The sequence below is a fragment of the Pempheris klunzingeri genome, chromosome 15, assembly GCF_042242105.1.
Source record: "Pempheris klunzingeri isolate RE-2024b chromosome 15, fPemKlu1.hap1, whole genome shotgun sequence".
NCBI classification, from domain to species: Eukaryota; Metazoa; Chordata; class Actinopteri; order Acropomatiformes; family Pempheridae; genus Pempheris; species Pempheris klunzingeri.
Genome location: NC_092026.1, coordinates 17,932,874 through 17,951,710, shown reverse-complemented (window position 1 = coordinate 17,951,710; position 18,837 = coordinate 17,932,874). Strand labels below are relative to the sequence as shown.

The following is an 18,837-nucleotide window of genomic DNA, read 5'->3' as shown; positions in this document are numbered from 1 at the left end:
GAGGGAAAAAGACAGGAGGAGGCTATTGGAAAAAGAAGACAGACCGTAAGAGGACTGGATAAAAACAAGAGAAGGAGATGAAAGAGGAGAAAGGACGTGTGGGAATAAAGAGAAGGGAAAGGAGACAAGGAAATAAGGAAGTAAGGATAAGGTCCGTTAAGAGAAGGGGAGAAAAGAGGAAGCGACAAGACAATGTGAAAGGAAAGAAGAGTAAAAATAGGGGCCGCACTCTCGGTGAGAAGGAGGAGAAGAGGAGGAGGAGGTCCATCAGATGGAGGTTGTTCTTCCTACTGTGGAAGAGCTTTCAGAATGGCGTTCACCTCCTCTGCAACTGCCGTCAATGCAAACTCAAACTGATCCTGCAGGGAGACAACGAAAGGGGAAAAAACACGTACGTAAGACAGTTAAAAGCATTGAAATAAGCGTAGGAGCAAAACCCTGGTACGCAGAATGGATTAGTCACACGTCTGATTTCAGTGATACATGCTGCCAAAGAGCCCTTCGGCAAGATGATGAACCTGGTGATCCTGCAAACACAAATACTTGGAAGATCAGCTTTGGCTGGTCAACAAAGTCCTCGCAAGTTCTACTTTTGTTCTCCACATTTCTATAGCTTCAGTTTGATTTACTCACTGAAATGGCTCTAAACGGTGTCCTCTTGGTGTCACGTCACCATAGTCGAGGGGGGAGGAGCTCCTGATATGTCACAACCTTATGTGACTTGTGAACACTTTCAAAACACTTCAGTCCAAAATCATGGGATGTTCTCCCAAACAGATGCTAAAATTGCACAGACTAAAAATGCAAATACAGCATTATCTATCAATGTGGTGATTTTAAGTAGGATTACCGCAGTAAAAATACCCTTGTGGTACTTAGAAACAAGTCATATTTCTATGCATTCATGTTTAGAAGATATTTAACATTTAATTACGCGTGTGATTATGGGAGGTGGGTAATTAATGGCAAAAACAACATCTCCCTTCATCAAAATCAGAAATTAAACCGGAGTGCTGGGGCCGGTACTCCTGACCATAAGGGGGGAATCGATGTGTGAGAAAGGCAGAGAGAGAGAGAGTGCGCGCTGTGACAGCCGCTCGCTCAGGATACATGGTTTTAATAAAGGCAAGATCGATACCTCCGATGTTTTACACTTATCTTGGCTTTTCTTTCTAATTATGTTTACAGATCAGCCGGTAATTGAAGTTTCCAGACTGGCCTGGGATGGTCCTGCGTACAGAGAGCTGAGGAATAGCTGTAGTTGTTTTAGGTAAAGCTCTTTGAGGCTTTATGTGTATGTGTACCTGTATGTACAGTATGTATCTGTGGAATGAATCATGTACTAATGGGCACTCTGGTTAAGATGGTTCATATTGTGAAATATAACACCAACAATTGACTCGAAATATTTGTTAAAAGTTGAGTGTTTAACTTTTGTGACCTCTATCGTTCCCTCTTCAAATAAATATATTAAGAATTAAAATCCTCCATCGAACTCTATTTCTGCTTCAAATACTTATTCTTGGGTTTTCATTCAGTTCATAAAACTACAAAAGCTGGCCTGGCAGTGCTACCCTGGGAGAAGGTTTTAGCACAGATTATCAACCCCCCATTTTAATTCTATACATATTCCTGTGTAATCTGGGCAGACCTGACTATAATACCTGTTCAATTACTTCTCAGAAATCGATTGATCTTGTCTGATGCAGACGAATGAGTCGCAAAAAACTGCAAATCCAGCCTATCTCACAATGGCGCACGAAGACGACAAAATGAGGTATTAATGGAGGTACGATCGATTGTTAGAGAGACTGTACTGTGACGTGAAGGTCACAGGTTTGATCCCAATGACTGTCGACAACTAAATATCAGACTCAATAATGACAAGATGACATTTGTGACTTTGTGGAGATGATCGCTCACGCTAACTTTCTTCCCAAACTCTGGTGACTCTCAGGCGGAGATGTCCCGTCTGTTCTCCAACATGCAAGGTGAGCTCTCTCAGCTGCTTTTAGATGAATGTGCGATAGGTTACACAGCAGTGGTTCCAGTGATGTACTGCGTCCTTAATCATTGGCTTTCCCTTCATCTCATTAAGTTTGGTGCAGCCTTATTTGTTAGATAAGTGATCAGAATCTTTTTTTTGGTCTGGCCATTTGTTGGAGCTTCCACTGTGTTGGCCTTTAATTTACTGAATGTGACCCATATATTGCAGCTGTAATCCCACGGGTCAACATGACATGTAAATGAATATTGATCAGAGCGATCATGAACTGTAAACGGTGTATGAGAGAAGCCATTTGGTGGCGTAGTATTGTTCACAACAGCGTAATGTCACTTACAGCTTACAGAGAGGGTTCGTTAGCCTAGCTTAGCATATACACAGTTTTATCCAAAGCTCAAAAACACACCCACCAACACCTCTACAGCTCACTAGTCATCTTTTTTGTTTGATCGTTTCATTTGACTTATGAGTGCAATCACTTTCAACAGAAGTTCAGCTTCAGGTATTTTTCTGGCTACATCAAATAGAAGATATTCATCTTAAAGTTACCAGCTCCTCTTCCTCTGCAGAAAATAATGTGTCAAAAGGCCGTTTCACCGACCTGCGCTATCATTTAGGTTTGAGGATCTTTATAGTGTAAATGTTAGACAGCTAGAAAAGGTTTTATTTCTGCAGTGTGTCATCAGAAGTTTTCCACATGAACACACAGACTCAGGTGCGTGTGCGTTACCTTGGTCTGAACCATTCCCGGCCTCTGGTCCCGCAGGTGCTCCAAAGTCGCTGCGATATCAATCTCCTTGGCACCTGTCACACACACACACACACAATCAGAAACACACACGTATGAAATGGTGTTGGATTGTGCTCAAAGCGCTTCCAAGATAATCCAGCTAACATCTGTCAATCTGGTGTTTTATACCGAGTCCCTTTAGAACAGCAAAAGGCGATTACATTCATCCTCTTTGCACAAACAAACAAACACACACACACACACACGCACAGACTCGACAAACAGCTAGGTGGTGGTGCTTTGTCGTCGGGATGAAGAAAGATAAAGAGGGAAAAGAGACTGTTGGAGAGGACTTTGAGAAGGAAATCACAGACCCACGTGGCCTCTTCTAAAAGAAACTGAGCCGATCCTAAAGTCCCTCGTCGGTCTTTGATAGTCATCCTGTAGCCTTTGAGCTCGTGAAGGTTACCCACAAAAGCTCTGTCAGCCACTGCCAAAATCTGACATGCCCGCGTGTGTTTGTGTGAGTACATATGTGCTGGTGGGGTCCCAGTGCACTCGCCAGTCAGCCTGTCTTCGTGCCAGACTGGCAAGATGCCCCGCAGCTTACGACAGGGTGGCTGCCGGCAGTCTGTTGAATGACCTCCTCCCAAACACGGGTCAGATTACCAGACATTGTTTGACCATGCAATTGGGTAATAACATTGACTCATCAATACTATCAGATATATTGGTAATTTCTTTACGTGCTGGCAGATCTGCAAATCATAGTTTTCATTTTGGCACACCACTGCAAGCATTTAAATTTGACCTCTACACTTTAGGTTTCGCTTTACTGCTAGCATAATAGTTTTCGCTGAATGTGTATGCGTTTCTACTTATTCTCACTATTACTAAAGAATCAAATCTCTTTAACCCTGGAGAACCCACGGGGACAAATTTGGCCGCTTTTAATTGCTGCTACCCAAAATGAACAAACATTGTCAAATTTAACTTCAAAAACCCAGAGTGCCACTTCTGACCCCTGCATAGAGACACTTAGTGGATGAATATTGAACTGACATGAGCCAGAGTGGTAGTGACAAGATGACTGACCACATGCTGTTTCGTTGAGCTGGAAACCTACCCAAACAAAATCGTCTTCTCAGCAAACCACTGGTTGGTAAAAGTGTGTATTTTTTGTTAATCTATTTAGTATTAGCTTGCAGAATGCCTAGAAGTACGTTTTATATTCTTTTTGGATAAATTAGCAACTCTGAGCTAGTTCAAAAAACGATGGGCCAAAAATGACCCTCTGGGTGTATGGGTTAAAAAATGTCGGGTCAAAAATGACCTTTTGGTTCTTTGAGTGACTTTGTAGATGGAGAATGGTGACAGTCCTGTATTTGGCTAAAGCCTTGAAATAAATTCATTTGTATAATATATTTTACTAAGTTACCTCGGTAGTACAGGGCCAGAGACTAATACTTATAATAACTATAATAATATAATAACTTATTACTTATTTTATATATAAATATATATAATAAGTAAATTGCCGTCGATGTGCTGTGTGCAAGGACCTCAAAACTGAAATGCACTGTGAAAAATGTGCAGTTCCTCTCCGCATCAACAAAAAAAGAAATTGTTTCAAAGACTACCACAATGTCTAGTGTGAGTTCCTCTCTCTAGCAGAACAGATTTTTTGATAAGCAAAGACCCATGGTGTTAGTTTTTTGGCCTTGTGTTCTTGTTTCCATTGGCCAAAGTGTGTTTGTACATTTGAAATCCAGTTCTAACATGCAAAAAAAACATTGTTAAATGTAGCTGTGTGGTTAACTAATTATTTTCCTAAGTTTAAAATAGTTTGCATTGACAGTGTTTGTTATTGTGATTCTTTGAAGTGATACGCCTAAAGCCCAATGGGTCAAATTTGGCCCTAATCCTAAATTAGGGAATAAAGGGTTAAAATTGAAAAAGTGGATATGTTGGTGTTCAGTGAATTTATAGCAAGGGTTCTTGGGTTCTCCAGGGTTAAAATGTAAGGTTATCAAGATTTCCTTCAACTTTTCTACAGTAGTAACTGTATAATATTCAGCCTCCGTATGTTAAACACTATATCTTTTTATATATAACAGTGTTTTTGTGCAGAAAGAGCATAATGGCTGATAAGTTTTTACTGGGTTTATTTTACTTTCAAATATCAAAGTGTCCTCAGAAATCCGGCTCTATCAGGACTGACAGGAGAGCAAACTTGAAAATGGAAACTAAAGTAAGGTAAGAAAAATACACTCTAAAGTCTGCAGCACTAATGCTTTTGCAAATGGTGAATGCTCATGTAAAGTATTCATGTACATGGATTTCCAAACGAAAAAAAGGTAGCCCTGAGATTTGATGCTCTTAGCGCACTTGTATGCAAGAAAATAATGGAGTATTAAAAGGTATATTTTTGCCTGAATAATATATTACATCATCATTTTATATATGCAGTATATCTTTTAGTCAACAACATTTCTATCTTACTATTCTTAATAATCTTTAGCCATCTTATAGAAGCACAACTAACAGGGACAGGTACCCAACCATTAGCAGAAAAAGGGAGCAGAGAGATGGAGAAAAGGGGAGAAAGAGATTATTTTGAAAAGAGGAAGGGAAAAAAAGATGTTAAAAGGAAAGGAAGACGTCTCAAAGAAATAAAGAAACAGTTGAAGATTGGGGGAGAGAAAAGGGACGAAAGAGAGAGAGAGAGAGGTAGGAGCAACAATTAAATTCACAAAGAACAAGAGAAAGAAAAAACATTTAATTTGTTTTCTGTCCAGCCGCTTCTCTCTTCCTCCTCCTCCTCCTCCTCCTCCTCTATCCAGATTCTGAAGAAACAAAAAGCGCAAGAATTCTCTTTACGTCTGTCTTGTTGTGACACATAATAACACTTCTTTCTCTTGCCTGCGTGAAGAGGAAAATGAATGGTGGGAGAGCTGCTCATTCACACCATTTTCTTATTCTGTTTCACAGGTTTTGTGAGGTTTCTTTTTTTCTTTTTACAACACAATAGACCCCCTTCTAGCCAGGAAAGCTGCAACACACTACTCGCTGCTTTAGTTTTTCTTTTTTGGGGGAGGACTTAACAAGCTGAGAGCTATTGTGCAGGTTCTGATAAACCTCAAAATGGACAGTATTAAAAAAAAAAAAAGAAAAAAAAAAATCTTATTTGAGCTTTCTCTCTTTGCAAAACTCTCCCTTGAAGGAGACGGTGGAGGAATGAAAAAAGGAGGAATGGTAAAAAAAAAAAAAAAAAACGGCCTAATTTTGAAAATCCCTCCTCTGCAAGAGCCTCACTTTGGGGTGGAGGTCATGGAGTAGGACTGAGTAGGGTTGGGGGGGGGAGTATAAACGAGGAGAAGGAGGAGAGAAAAGAAAAAAAAAAGAAAGACATGGCCCTTGAGGAGGCCGCAAAGGACCCCGAATGCCGAAGCCGAGGGCTGGGCTCACCAGTGGGACCTGGGAAAAAAAAGGAGCGAAAACAAATGGAGGGATACTGAAAAGCTGTCCAGCACTCGATGGGTTTCATTCGATTCTTAAGATGAAGAGAAGGGTGGTGGGTGGCGGAGGAGGTCAGTAACATTAGAGACAGGAGGGAAATGAGGGAGCCTTTTGGAAAAGAAGAGGGGAAAACCAAACGTGAGAACCACAGCAATACCTCCTCATCCCTGCAACACCGCCATAATACGAATTTACAATTCATTCCTTGGGAAAAAAGAGTGGGAATCGAAAGAGGAGGTGGATGGGGGTGGGGGAGGGAAACTGGAGTGATTTTGTGTCTGAGAGGGAGGAAGAAGAAGAGGAAGAGGAGGAGGTGGGAAGTGTCTTTGATCAGGATGGGGGAAGCCTGCAAACCTGGGGGCCTCTAGCTTCTCAGGACAGACAAAAAACCTTCAAAATAAGGGGGGGTGCATAGCTGAGGGCAGTGATGTAGTGGAGGGAAAACCAGCCTATTTTTCTGAGGAAGAGATTTTGTGAACCTTAGTTACTCAGAGATTTACTTCTACATGATATTAACTCAAGAACAGATTGAGACTTTTCTGGAAATTAAATAAACATTTTTTTGAAATCATTTTTGGATTATTAGTGAATAGATGACAGCCAACGTGCATATTTAACAAAGGCTCAGAAGAAGAAGTAGTTAGTTGCTTAATGTGTGCAAAAACATTCATTATCACGAGTACAACTGAGCCTACAGTATGAAAACTGTGTCTCTGGCGAGCTTTGTCAAGTATGAGAAAATAACCCTGACGATGTCATCAGGGTTGTTTCAGTTTGGGCTTTGAGCCTTCAAACAAACTGGGGTTGTGGAGTTTGAGAGTCGTTGAGGGAAGACCTAAGATGGTTTCAAGTTGCATCATGAGTGGTGTTTTCTTTTCTTTGGCTTCGTCCATATACGATTAGCATATCAGTCAGGATATGTTGGCCTCTGCTGCATGATTTTGACCGTTTTTTAAAAAAAACAAATCTGGTTCTTGCCTCAAACTTAATCTAGTTGCAACACAAAGCACAGTGCCCATTTTAGAAAAAGTAAAGAAGAATTACTCAGTTGTACTCACAACAATGAATGTTTTTGCACAAATTAAGCAACTAAATACTTCTTCTTCTGAGCCATTGTTAAATATGCAGGTTGGCTATCATCTATTCATCTACTAATAATCAAAAAAATACGGTGCAACGCTACTACATCACTTTACGAAGTACGATAATGTGTTATAGTGTCATGGGTTATTACAACTGATACTGTGTTTTTAAGGCTAATATTGATGGTTTGAAGATTGATAGGTGAGTTTTCTAAATAGCATAGAGAAAACATTTTGATACAGATCCTTTAAATATGATTATTATTATTCATTAATATGATTATTATTACTATAGTATTAAAGTAAGCACGTAATTTAACGGTGGTCCTTGGTATTCCTGCCTTTAAATCATTGCATTATTACTATTGATGTAAGCAGCGTTTTGATATTGAGCTACTTTCTGGTATGTAAAATATTTATCTCCAAAGTGAAAGCAAGTAAAAGTACAATAATTCTTTGTAGAGGAATCCAAAGTGACAATCATGAACAGGTAAAGCATGTGTAGCGTACCCTCAAATTACCGAGCAGACACCAGAGGAATGAACTCCTGAACACCAGACAAACAGAAAAGCCTCATGTCATCACAGTCGGGTGGGATTCTCTAAACTCTACTTTTGGGGATTTTCCTGCTTTAACTCGGAGGATTACATGTTCCTGTATGGGGTTTAGGAGATTTCACAATGCCGCAGGTTTATGCAACCTCCTCAAAGGCAATTAGATAAACTAAAATACGAAGGGTTGTCACAACTCAATACGAAGATCTGTTCCTTTCCATGAAAAGTTTTCTGTCAACATCAACGCTCTATTTCCCAACACAGAGACTTTACATTGTGATATAGGTGGTGAAATCCACTTTGATCCTCACAATAAACCCTGGACACATCCTGATGTTGCTCTTATCCATGCGTGGGTTTTCCCATTCAAACAAGTCACCATTTCTCATTGACAGAGAGCGTTGACCAAATAATGTTTACTCATATATGATATAATATTCTATATACAATGTTTTGCTTTCTTTATTTTTCTGTTTATGATCAACCATGTCTTTCTAGACGGATGCTTTATTTTGTAACTGGGCTTGATAGCAACGTCTATGTTGAGAACTCTTTCTTTTAGAGTAAATTTGAGATACAGGACAGAGATAAAAAGGGTACAGAGGTCCCACAAGGCACCGCCCTTTTCTCCCAGGGCCCTGGGTGCCAAGGAGGGGCCCTGGGGCCCCTGATCACAGTGTGACAGCCTGGGGAAAGGTCGCTGATGCAGGGCTGACCCTTTGATCTGGAATTAAAGACCCAGGAGCTCGTTCTGCTACAGCGGCACCACCACGACGGGACCCCTCACACACACACACACACATATATATACACACTTACAAAGAGACAAAAAGACACACATGTAAAATGTGTGTAAACCGCTGTGAGTTTGGACGTCGGCTTCCACCTTCACTTCCTTTGGATTTGCATACTATGGCCTTATTTCACCACCATTATCCTGAAGCCTATGGTTCAGTGCACCAAACACAGAGTGAGGGAAAGGTACTTCCCTACCAGGCCTACATGGTAATTACACTTTATTTATTGCTTTATTTACCCATCAGTTACCCTTTCAAATAGAAACTAATCAATTAAAACAAGGAACCCCACACCCTACAAGAGGGGACTTTTAATGTGAAGACACGGCCCTCTGTGTGGTGGTTTGAAAGGTTTTTCTTAAGGCAGTGACACATCAAGATAACTGACCCCACTCACATAGAGTGAAGAAGTAGAAGTCACTTGTTCTCAGAAAAGCAATCTCAGTACTCCATAAAACTGGATATAATCAGACAGAGCTTAATTTAACGTCATGTCATGAACTGCCTCCGCTCCATGAAATATTCAGTCCCCTACATAATTACTACACTGTGTTTATTATATCATGCTCTAATTACAGTAATTATCAGGCACTCACAACGTGCTTAAAAAGCACTGGCTGTGAATCCTGATGACACTTCAAATAAAGTGCTCATGGTCAACGTTGATCTAAAACAGTACGTAGACTTCCTTCTTTTTGCCTTTTTCTCATCACACCATGGTGGTCACGTCTTTTTTTTTTACATTTCTTTCTTTGGATCTTTACAGAGTTTTGATGCATTTTATTGGTATGATGGAGGAGAAAAATCCCGAAGCATGATGTCAAGGTGGCAAAGCAGCAACTGAGGTGATGAAACAAATATTAATTTGCAGTAATTAAGCAAGAACTAATAGATATCAGTGTTATAAAAACAGCTTGTTTTCTGTGGCTCAGGGGCAACAATAATTTGTTGTTTTGTGTTAATGGACAATATTTTTACCCTCTCATCACTGTAATTATCTCATTAAATAGCATAATTCTTTTATGCAATTACCCAACTTTATCAAAATAACTGATAATGGTGGTAACATTGTGACAGCAATGTGCAGATTTGGTGGGGGGGAGGTAGGTTACCATGGTAACACCTCTTCTCATAGGCAAAGGGGAAGGACAGAAGGAGGAAAAAAGACAACGCCCACCTTTAGCCATCTTGTTGAGGACCATATCGACCAGGATGTAGGTCCCAGATCTTCCTGCACCATCACTGCATGGGTGGGCGAGAGACGGAGAGTGAGAGAGAGAGAGAGTAATTAAATTAATTGAGTAGAAATGAAAAGAAACACAGTTTTCAGTGAATGTGTTTCATAATGATTTTACACAACACAGCTTTTCTATATTGATCATATCTTTCATTTAATTGAAATTTTTTTTAAATTCTTATAAAAAAAATGACAAAGCTGAGGTTTATGTCTCAAAATGAGGATGCAGGAACCAACGGAAGTGTGTGGTATGAAAACCTCTGCATCCATTGTATGTAAACCCATCAAGTTTAAAGCTTAAAATATTTACTTGCTAATTGAACCTGAACCTGACGGACCACTGCAGAGTATTTTCACTCTAGTCTCACGTTGGTCGTTTCTTTACTGTCACAACTGTACATCTATATATACACTCTGTGCTCCAAGCAAAGACAGTGAACGTGCGCAGCAGCTGCTTTTGTATTTATTCTGACGACATCAGCGAACCAAACCTACAGTTACCGCTTAGTTTTATTAAAACGATCCTCCATCATTTTGACTTTTGCAAATTTAGTCTGGCAGCTCTGTACTTTTAACCGGACAAGGACGAATAAATGCTCCCTTTGTGCCTGCTGATACAAAATCTAATAAGATTGTAAACCAGTGAAACTTATTACATTTGAAGCGTTAACAGACATTTAGAAGAAAAAAAAAACTTGGCAGCATTGCAAATCCGATTGCTGCCACGGGACTGCACAGTAAAGTTACAATATCTACATAACACACACCTACAGATTTACTGTAACAATACAACTTATTTCGTATTGTCTGCCATGTTATTGTTTCATTCTGGAGTGAAGACAGATGTAACTCGGCTCCGGTGCTGAGCAGGTGAGCAGTCACAGATTTAATATGTGGAGGTTTATGAGTCCTCTAATGCTATTTCAAGGGGATAAACAACTTCAAAGGCGTATAATTCTGGAACAGAAAGGCTGAGGCAGTTTTTTTTTGGTCAGGAATTAAAATAACATCAAAATATAAACCTGTTAAACAAAATTGCAAAGCTACAATGTTTGTTTGACATAGACGTAAATGCATGTTCTACTGGAAAAAAAAAAAAAGTACATATCAAAAGGCAAGAACACAAATAGAACACAGTGCACAAAAAAAGAATTAGACTGTAATGTATGTAGAGGGAATATTTTGTATCCTAGATTAATTTTAAGAGTTGGAAATTGATGTCTGCACCCTTACCAGTCTATTTCATTGGATGGTGTGGAAAAACTCAAGTGTGTGTGTGTGTGTGTGTGTGTGTGTGCTGGCATGTGTCCATGCTTCCTGAATATTTCATTTTCACTAGGGCCTTAGTTATTTTCTGCAGGCCCACACACACCCACACACGGACACACACATAACCACACACAAAAACAGCTATATATTCCACCACACCCGGTGGCAGTAATTGAGCAGTACCACTGCTATGAGTGTGTTCGTGTATGTGTGTCTTCTACACAGATACTACTATCACTCTGATCCTAGACAGTTGTGTGTGTCCATGTGTGTGTGTGTGTCGTGCAGGTTATTACAGCGTGATTAGATCTGTCGTATCACTGCACCTTGCCAGGATCATTTCAAGGCAACCAAAGAGGTATGTGTGTGTGTGTGTGTGTGTGTGTGTGTGTGAGAGAGAGAGAGCCAGCAAGAGCCTGAAGGCTGTGAGTAAACACGTCAAGATGTCTGCTGCCTTCTCTCACTCTATTTAAGAGAGAGACAGGGAGAGAGGGGCAGAGATAGGGAAGGAAAAGAGAAAGACAAGATAGAGAGATATGTAGAAGAGGGATGAGAAGATTCTAAAAAGACAGAGATGGTAAAAAAAAAAAAAAAAAAAAGGAGACAAAAAGCAGAGAAAGAGAAGTTCTCTGAATGCTGTGTGATTACTGAATTTCTGCATCTGCACTCTTCTGTTCGGCAACTTCTCATCCTGACTGCTTCACTCTGCTCTCTGTATACATTAGTGTGATAAATGGCCGCGCACAGTTGGGTTTGACAACTCATTTGAAAGCTCTGAGTAAAAGTCTGCAGGATGAATGTGAGAGTTTCTCTATCCTTTCATGACTACATCCTTAGACATGATTGGCTGCTGGGGTTCAGGAACGAGGTTGGATTGGTCCGAATCTGAGGTTAAGAGTCGACATATTGTTCTCTGCTCACAAAGAAAAGCAGCGGCAAAGGTCTGAAAAAGCATCTGAACACAACACTGGAAAATTGTGTTGGGTGGGGTGGGGGGGGTGGGGGGGTGGGGTGTTTTTCACTTACTTTAGCTGATTAGACCTCCGTCATTAGTGTTAATATCGGATTTCTATTTAAATGTATCAATCAGTGATGGTGGACCCACTGAAGCGGAGCCAATTGAAGGTGAAGACTAATGCTTGACAGCTACATATTTCAGCGTGAGTGAAGAATTCATGCTGTTCCTGAAGCTGTATGACTCAATTTGATGAATAGGTAGTGTAACGAGAAAAATGAGGGGGTCTGAGTGAGAAAGTGTGGGGGCTCTGGTGAGTTTCTGAGATCATTGGTTGGTGCGTACATTGTTAGTAAAAGCAGCTTAGCTTTACAGCTGCTACACTGGCTGTTTGTGGTGAATAAATACAGACTTACAATAAAGCACACTGCATTTTGCCTCATGTCAAACTGAACACACCTTGACACACCTTAAACTAGCTACGATGGCTGTAATATAATCCTTCGGGGCAATTGTGCCAGATCCATGCAAGTCCGCTAAAAGTTTTGGTTTTTGCCACTGACATGTTCAGATTATTCAAGTGTCTGACAGCATTATGGAAAGCGCCCCTATAGAGATAGACTTGTAAAATCCTTTTTGTTTAACCAGATACAGCCGTTGTATCGCTCGGTTCAAAAACTCCAGACAAAAAACTTAATTTTGGACAGTCATTTTAAAGGTTGCTGATCTAATGATGTCTCAATCAGTTTGTTGGTGTTATTGGGTGACTTTAGTGGTGACTTTAAAGGTTAGTTTGGATCCAACACGTACTCATTATTGTGTGTAGCACACGATAATACAAACAAACTACCTGATTGAGGCAGCAGTAGACAAGCCCTGCTGCGCAAGGTAAAATTACTATTTTTGTCAATGGAGTCTGGTGGTTTTTAATTAGCATGATGCAACAGCTGTTTCTGGTAAAAACAAATTGATAAAGTTGTAGAGAGGATCCCTACATACTGTAGATAGACCTGTAAGATCCTGAAATACAGACACTTAGAATAACAATCACAATCAGTAAGTGACAAAAAAACAGCATTTTTAGTTGACGTACTTTAATTGCCCCGAAGTATTTCATTACAGTCATTATAGCCCATTTCTGCCCATTTGCAGCTACCAGCTGAGGCAATATAGTTGACAAAATTCCGAAACTTTTTGCACTTACCAGTCATTAAGTTTAAAAAAAAAAGGGCCCAGTTCAGTTGGTTCAGTTTAAGTAACCTCTAAATCAGGTAACAAACCATCAATTGGAGGCTTTACTTTGTCTCCAATCAGTTACATTTACTTGTAGAGACATAAAGTTAACTGAGGAACTTCAGATCCAGCTGCTGTGGCCGGTGCTCCATAAATACAGGTGTCATACTCTGGTGCAGCCTGGCAATTTAGCCGAAAAATGTACAGTTTCATTATCTTGGAAGAGCCATCACACCATATTAAATAATAGATCACTTAGCAGAGGAGTGAGCAGACAGATATGTAATACCTATCTGTTCTGGAAGTTATTGTTTGTCTCTAATCACATCATTGCTGGATGTTTCAAAAAAAAAAAAAAGAAAAAAACTGTGGCAGATCTTTCAGTTAAACACAGATTTAATTATGTCTCACTGGTCTGACTTATTTCCTCAGGTGGTGCAGGGATGCAGATGTGAGTACACACAAACAGAACAGCTGCAACCCTGCCTACTCCTATTTACCCCTCACTCCCTCTCACCCACTGCTGGCTCCTACAGACACACTGCAAACTTTGAAGTGTCTCCAATTAAAAGTTACCCTCCTCCGTGCACAGATTGTCAAATTAAATCACAACTTTTTGGCTAATTTCTCATTTAAAATGTTCCTCATCCTCCACCACGCTGACAAGTGACATGAGAGCTTGTGGGGGAATTAAAGGTGGTGCAGACTGGTTATTAGAAACTACAAAGGACCTGGTCAAATTCAGCTTCAAACCATCTGAACAAACAATGTATCAGCATCGGTAAAAGGTCTGTTTATCTGCTTGTTCACACCTCAGTCAGAACAAACCACATTTCACAACCCTGAATGTAAGTTAGAACCCTTTAAAGGAAGCGAAAAGCAAAGAACCACAGACTGCTTTAGTTATTAATATACTTGCCTGCAGTGGACTATGATAGGACACGAGCGTCCCCGGTAGCACTTGTTAACTTTTCTGGAAAAAAAACAGAACAGAAAAACAAGCTCAGTGTTAACATCACAAGTACAGCAACACACACAGTCAGTACATCACATATTGGGACTGTTAGAAATAACAACCAGAGATAATAAAGGACTCACAGCATTGTTAAGTCTAATTTTTATTAGTGAAAAGAAGATACAAGACTGCCAGAATTCTCAATATACTGGTTACACTTGCACAACTTTGAAATTATCTCAAAAATATTTTCTTAGCTTGATCACTTTACACGTTGAAGTGTTAACATACGATTCTCAACATGGATATCGTGGCCTAGCGGTCACAGTTTGGCCAATACCAAACCCAAGTATTAAAGCCGTTTCTCAGTGCTACTTCAACAATTAATAATTTCTGACATGATGTTTTGAATTATAAAAAATATGAACCAACAATTAAAAATAAAAACTCAATAAGACAAACTGACGTGTCTGTGAAAACACTCTGGGCTTAGTTTACCAGTCAATAAGTCAAGTATCCTCGGAGTGGTAAGCACCATCCATTTTGCAGAAGCTACAAATGTCTTGGAGGAGACCCAACAAGATGGTGGGTACACTCACAAGATTTAAGTTATTCTCAGCAATGTTGAGATCTGTGTGTGTGTTTCAGCATACAATGTGTGTTAAAGTTGCACCTTGTATCATAATTGGCCTCCTACATCATTGGCAAAATAGCTGTTACCTTGATGAAATTAACAAAATTAACGGCGCAGACGATCATAACAGCGACGTTGTTAATGCCAGTGGTTCTCCAAACCAAAACCACAGTTCCCATAAATCCTGTTGCCATTGGTGTTTGATCAATAATGAACATGTTGAAAGTGATTATTTTTCCTTCTGTCATTCTGTCCTTCCTACACCTACAGCCGCCTGAAACTCTGACAGATTCAGTTTTCTTTTCTCTAGAAGAGGAGCAGCTTTTTTCTGTTTGGTTCTGTAGAAGCAGAATTGGATCCAGCGGCTTATAACTGTTTATTAAAATGCCACATGTAGTAATATTAAAGAAATATATAATTTAATTGAGGGGAACAACTTCCCTCCACACAATACCCTGAAATTAAGAAAACAAAGCAATAACAAACCTTATTTTGTTATTGACAGATCATGCAGTTGAAACATACTCAAAACAAACACCATGAAATGTTTCTATAAAGAATGAAAACCAACCCATTGCTGTATCATATAGATTTGCATTCATTTTGTTGCTGCTTTCATAAATGCATAGGAAAGCTGAGAACTTCCTCAAGGTATATGTTGAAAATGGCGTCATTTTTAAATAATGGTGGTAAAAATTCACTTGTTCATCAAAATGCATGCCTCACAAACATCCAGCTTCTATCTGAGCAAGAAGCAGAGAGGCGTGAGTTTGATCCCGGCTGGAGATCATCCATGATTCTATTTCATGGTGATAACTTTAAATAACAATATTCAGCAGCAACACATTATATTACAGCATGGTGTGTGTGTGGTGTGTAATCCATAATACATTAAGGAAAGAAATCTCAGACCTGCAGTGTTGATGCTTCACTTTTTCACCTTCCTTCCTGGCCATTTACCGTATGTTTCCATGGGCATTTATGTTTAGAGTGAATTCCATGACCTACAGAAACTATATTTTTTTCATCTTTAACCTTGGACTCCTTTGTTTGTTTCTTGATCTGCAGAATATCTCAAAAACCTGATAGATTTGGTAGAAACCAGGAAAAAATTGCCGATGTGATAACTGAGCAAACTCTACCCACTGAGGAGGACCATGAGATGTGGTTCAAAGGTCTAGAAAAAGACTTTTTCTAATGGGCTACTGCGCTCGCTCGAATCACCCAGATGAAAAAAAAAAAAAAAGTGATGTGAAGATTTTCTATTATCAAAGTCACAACAGGATCACGAAGCTGCGGCTGAGGTTTGCACTAAAGGGGAAGAACCACGCACATTACATCCACATAGTTCAGATATATAAACCACATTAAACAGAGCAACATAATTGTTATTGAGTGGTCCCAACCAAGAATAAAGCTGCTACTTTTATGTACCACAAAAACCAGACTGAATGTCAACAATGTTTCAAGGAATTTCAAGGAACTTCCACGCTACCGTGCACTACACATGCGTTTCTGGCAGGAGGTTTTGGAGGCGTTTCTTTGGGCCCAAAGATGAACGCACAAGCAGGAACATCAGAAAGACAAAAGCAGGGACGTCCTTTCACCTAAAAAGCCCACTCATTTTCATCCTCCAGCCCACCAAAATTGAAAAGTCAGAGCTCACTGCAGACAATTAAAAGTGATGTTACCATGGCAACAGCCGACCGAGAATCACCAACAGGCGGGGTTGGGGTGGGGGTAGGGGTGTATAGAGGGGTGTGGGATTCAAAGGAAACGCCCTGTAAGAGAGATTCAAGCTTGACGGAGAGAAAGCGAGAGAGAGAGAGAGAAGACAGAAAGAGATAGAGATAGAAAGAGAAAGACTGAGAGATGGTGACAATGGGACAGATGGATACAGAGAGGAAAAGACAAAGTGATGGACAGAGATGAGAATCTCTGACTAAATCCACACTTCGCACTAAGGCTGTGTACAGCTGGAAGTCCACAATAAAATGTCTAAACCTGGGGCCTATTTTACGACAGTTACCACATTTAAACATGTTTAACTAATCAAACGCCATACTTGCAGACCAGGTGAGAAGTCTGTGAGACTGTAAAAAGTATTTGCAATTTACGAGTGATTGTCATTTATGCAACGTGACATTGAAAAAAATAGGATTATAGCTTAATGGCAACATCTGTATATTGTATGATTGGCTATACTGATATTTAAAATGAGTGATCGCAAAAAACACCTATCTACTATGGACAGAAGGCCAAAACAGTGAGAAGAATGTGCTTTTTCTCAGTGTGGATGCATTTTCAGAAGTCAGAAAGAGAGACAGATAGATGGACATTAGAGAGAGGAAGAGACAGATAGAGGTTGGTATAGAGAAAGACAAGAAAGGGAGGTGTGGTGAGAGAGGGGGGAGAGGAGGTGGGAGGAGATCGGAGGCAGTCAAGCAAACCATGAGCAAGCAAAAGGCAAAAGGTCATCTCAGGTCACCGGGCACAGCGAGGAGAGAGAAAAGGAGCAAGACGAAGGAAGGGAGAAGGGAGGGGGAGGAGAGGAAGGGAAAAAGAGGAGTGTAAGGGTAGGGAGGGGGGGTCCATGAGGCCCCTTGGTTGCAGAGTCACAGTCTCCAATGATCACTTTTGTGACTATGCAACTGGGCTTATATTACTAGCTGCAACATCACAAAAATGACACTGGCAACCGCTAGTTAGCTGGTAAAACGGGGAAACAGGACAGAGAAGATTTGTAAGCAAAGCTTCGGCTCAATCAGTTGTGAGTGTGGTTAAAAAAAAATGCCGGCACAAGCATAAAAGAGGAGAGATCTGCCGACATCCTCAAACCATTGAGGTGTGAAAAGTAGAAAAAAAGGGGGCAGGATGTTATTGTGAAAGTACCATATCCCTGGTAATAAAAGTGAAAAATATCTCCCTGTGCGCTTTCTTCATTGTGTTCTGACCCCACTGCCCTGTGAGTAAAGGCAATATTTCCTAACTGATGGTGGGTGGTGACGCCCACCAGACCTTTTTATAATAGCAGTGACCACAAACTCTCATTCTTGATATCTCACTTAATTGATGTGCGCCAGCAGCACGGCGACACCGGGCCTATATATAAAGCCGAGTTGGGGTCTATCGCTGGAGAAAATCCACAGTGAATCAGAGAAAAAGGGGCCGGGGCGCGGCTCCCACCTAATAGGCAATACAGTATATCAGTTTAAAAGAGGTCGGAGGGGGAAGGAGGGGAGCGACTATAAAGGCGCCGGAGATAAAGGATCACTCCGGCAGAGTTCCCTCAATGCATCCTGAATTACACTGTTATCAACTGGAAAATGCCCAGGATGTTTGAGGATATATAGATATTTCTTCACCTGCTTCTCAGGGTCAAGAGTCAAAACTCCTGGAAAGTGAGAGGTTTGAAGTTATTACGGTGTGAGCGAGCCACAAAAGCCACTTAACGTCTTTGTGGTTTGGGGGTGACAGCTAACTTCAATCTCCAATCCAAAAGAACAGCATCCAAAAACATCACTCATAGATTCTTTTATGCAGCTTTGCTTGAACGGGATAAAGAGCTGAAGAAGACTCCACCCTTGAATACTTGGATGAGTGCGGTGCAGATCAGGATTTCTACTGTACGGTTGGAATTAACACTTCTGGTGCCCACTTTGCTGCCTTTTATTCTTCTTTTTCAGTTTGTGGCTTCCTACTCCTAGAATGACAGCCCTCAGAGAACTTGCATGGACTAGTAATTACACAAAAGAAACTCAACAGACACCCACAAGAACAGGTTCCTGAACGTAACGCCAATCATTGGAGGAGATACAGATACAGACATTGGATCAGCCAGACCTCCACTTTGTGTAAGATAGTGAA

General features: G+C 40.4%; 1 protein-coding gene across 1 annotated transcript in view; it reads right to left on the bottom strand.

Moving 5' to 3' along the window:
• Positions 1-259: 259 nt before the first annotated feature.
• LOC139213940 (receptor-type tyrosine-protein phosphatase N2-like) overlaps positions 260-18,837 on the bottom strand; it is a 199,721-nt gene continuing 181,143 nt past the window's right edge. The window contains exons 20-23 of the mRNA XM_070844651.1: positions 14,301-14,354; positions 9,865-9,929; positions 2,736-2,809; positions 260-359 (exon numbers count right to left, since the gene is read on the bottom strand). Of these exons, the coding sequence (XP_070700752.1) occupies positions 288-359; positions 2,736-2,809; positions 9,865-9,929; positions 14,301-14,354 (265 nt within the window). The 3' untranslated portion in view covers positions 260-287. The remainder of the gene's footprint in view (positions 360-2,735; positions 2,810-9,864; positions 9,930-14,300; positions 14,355-18,837) is intronic.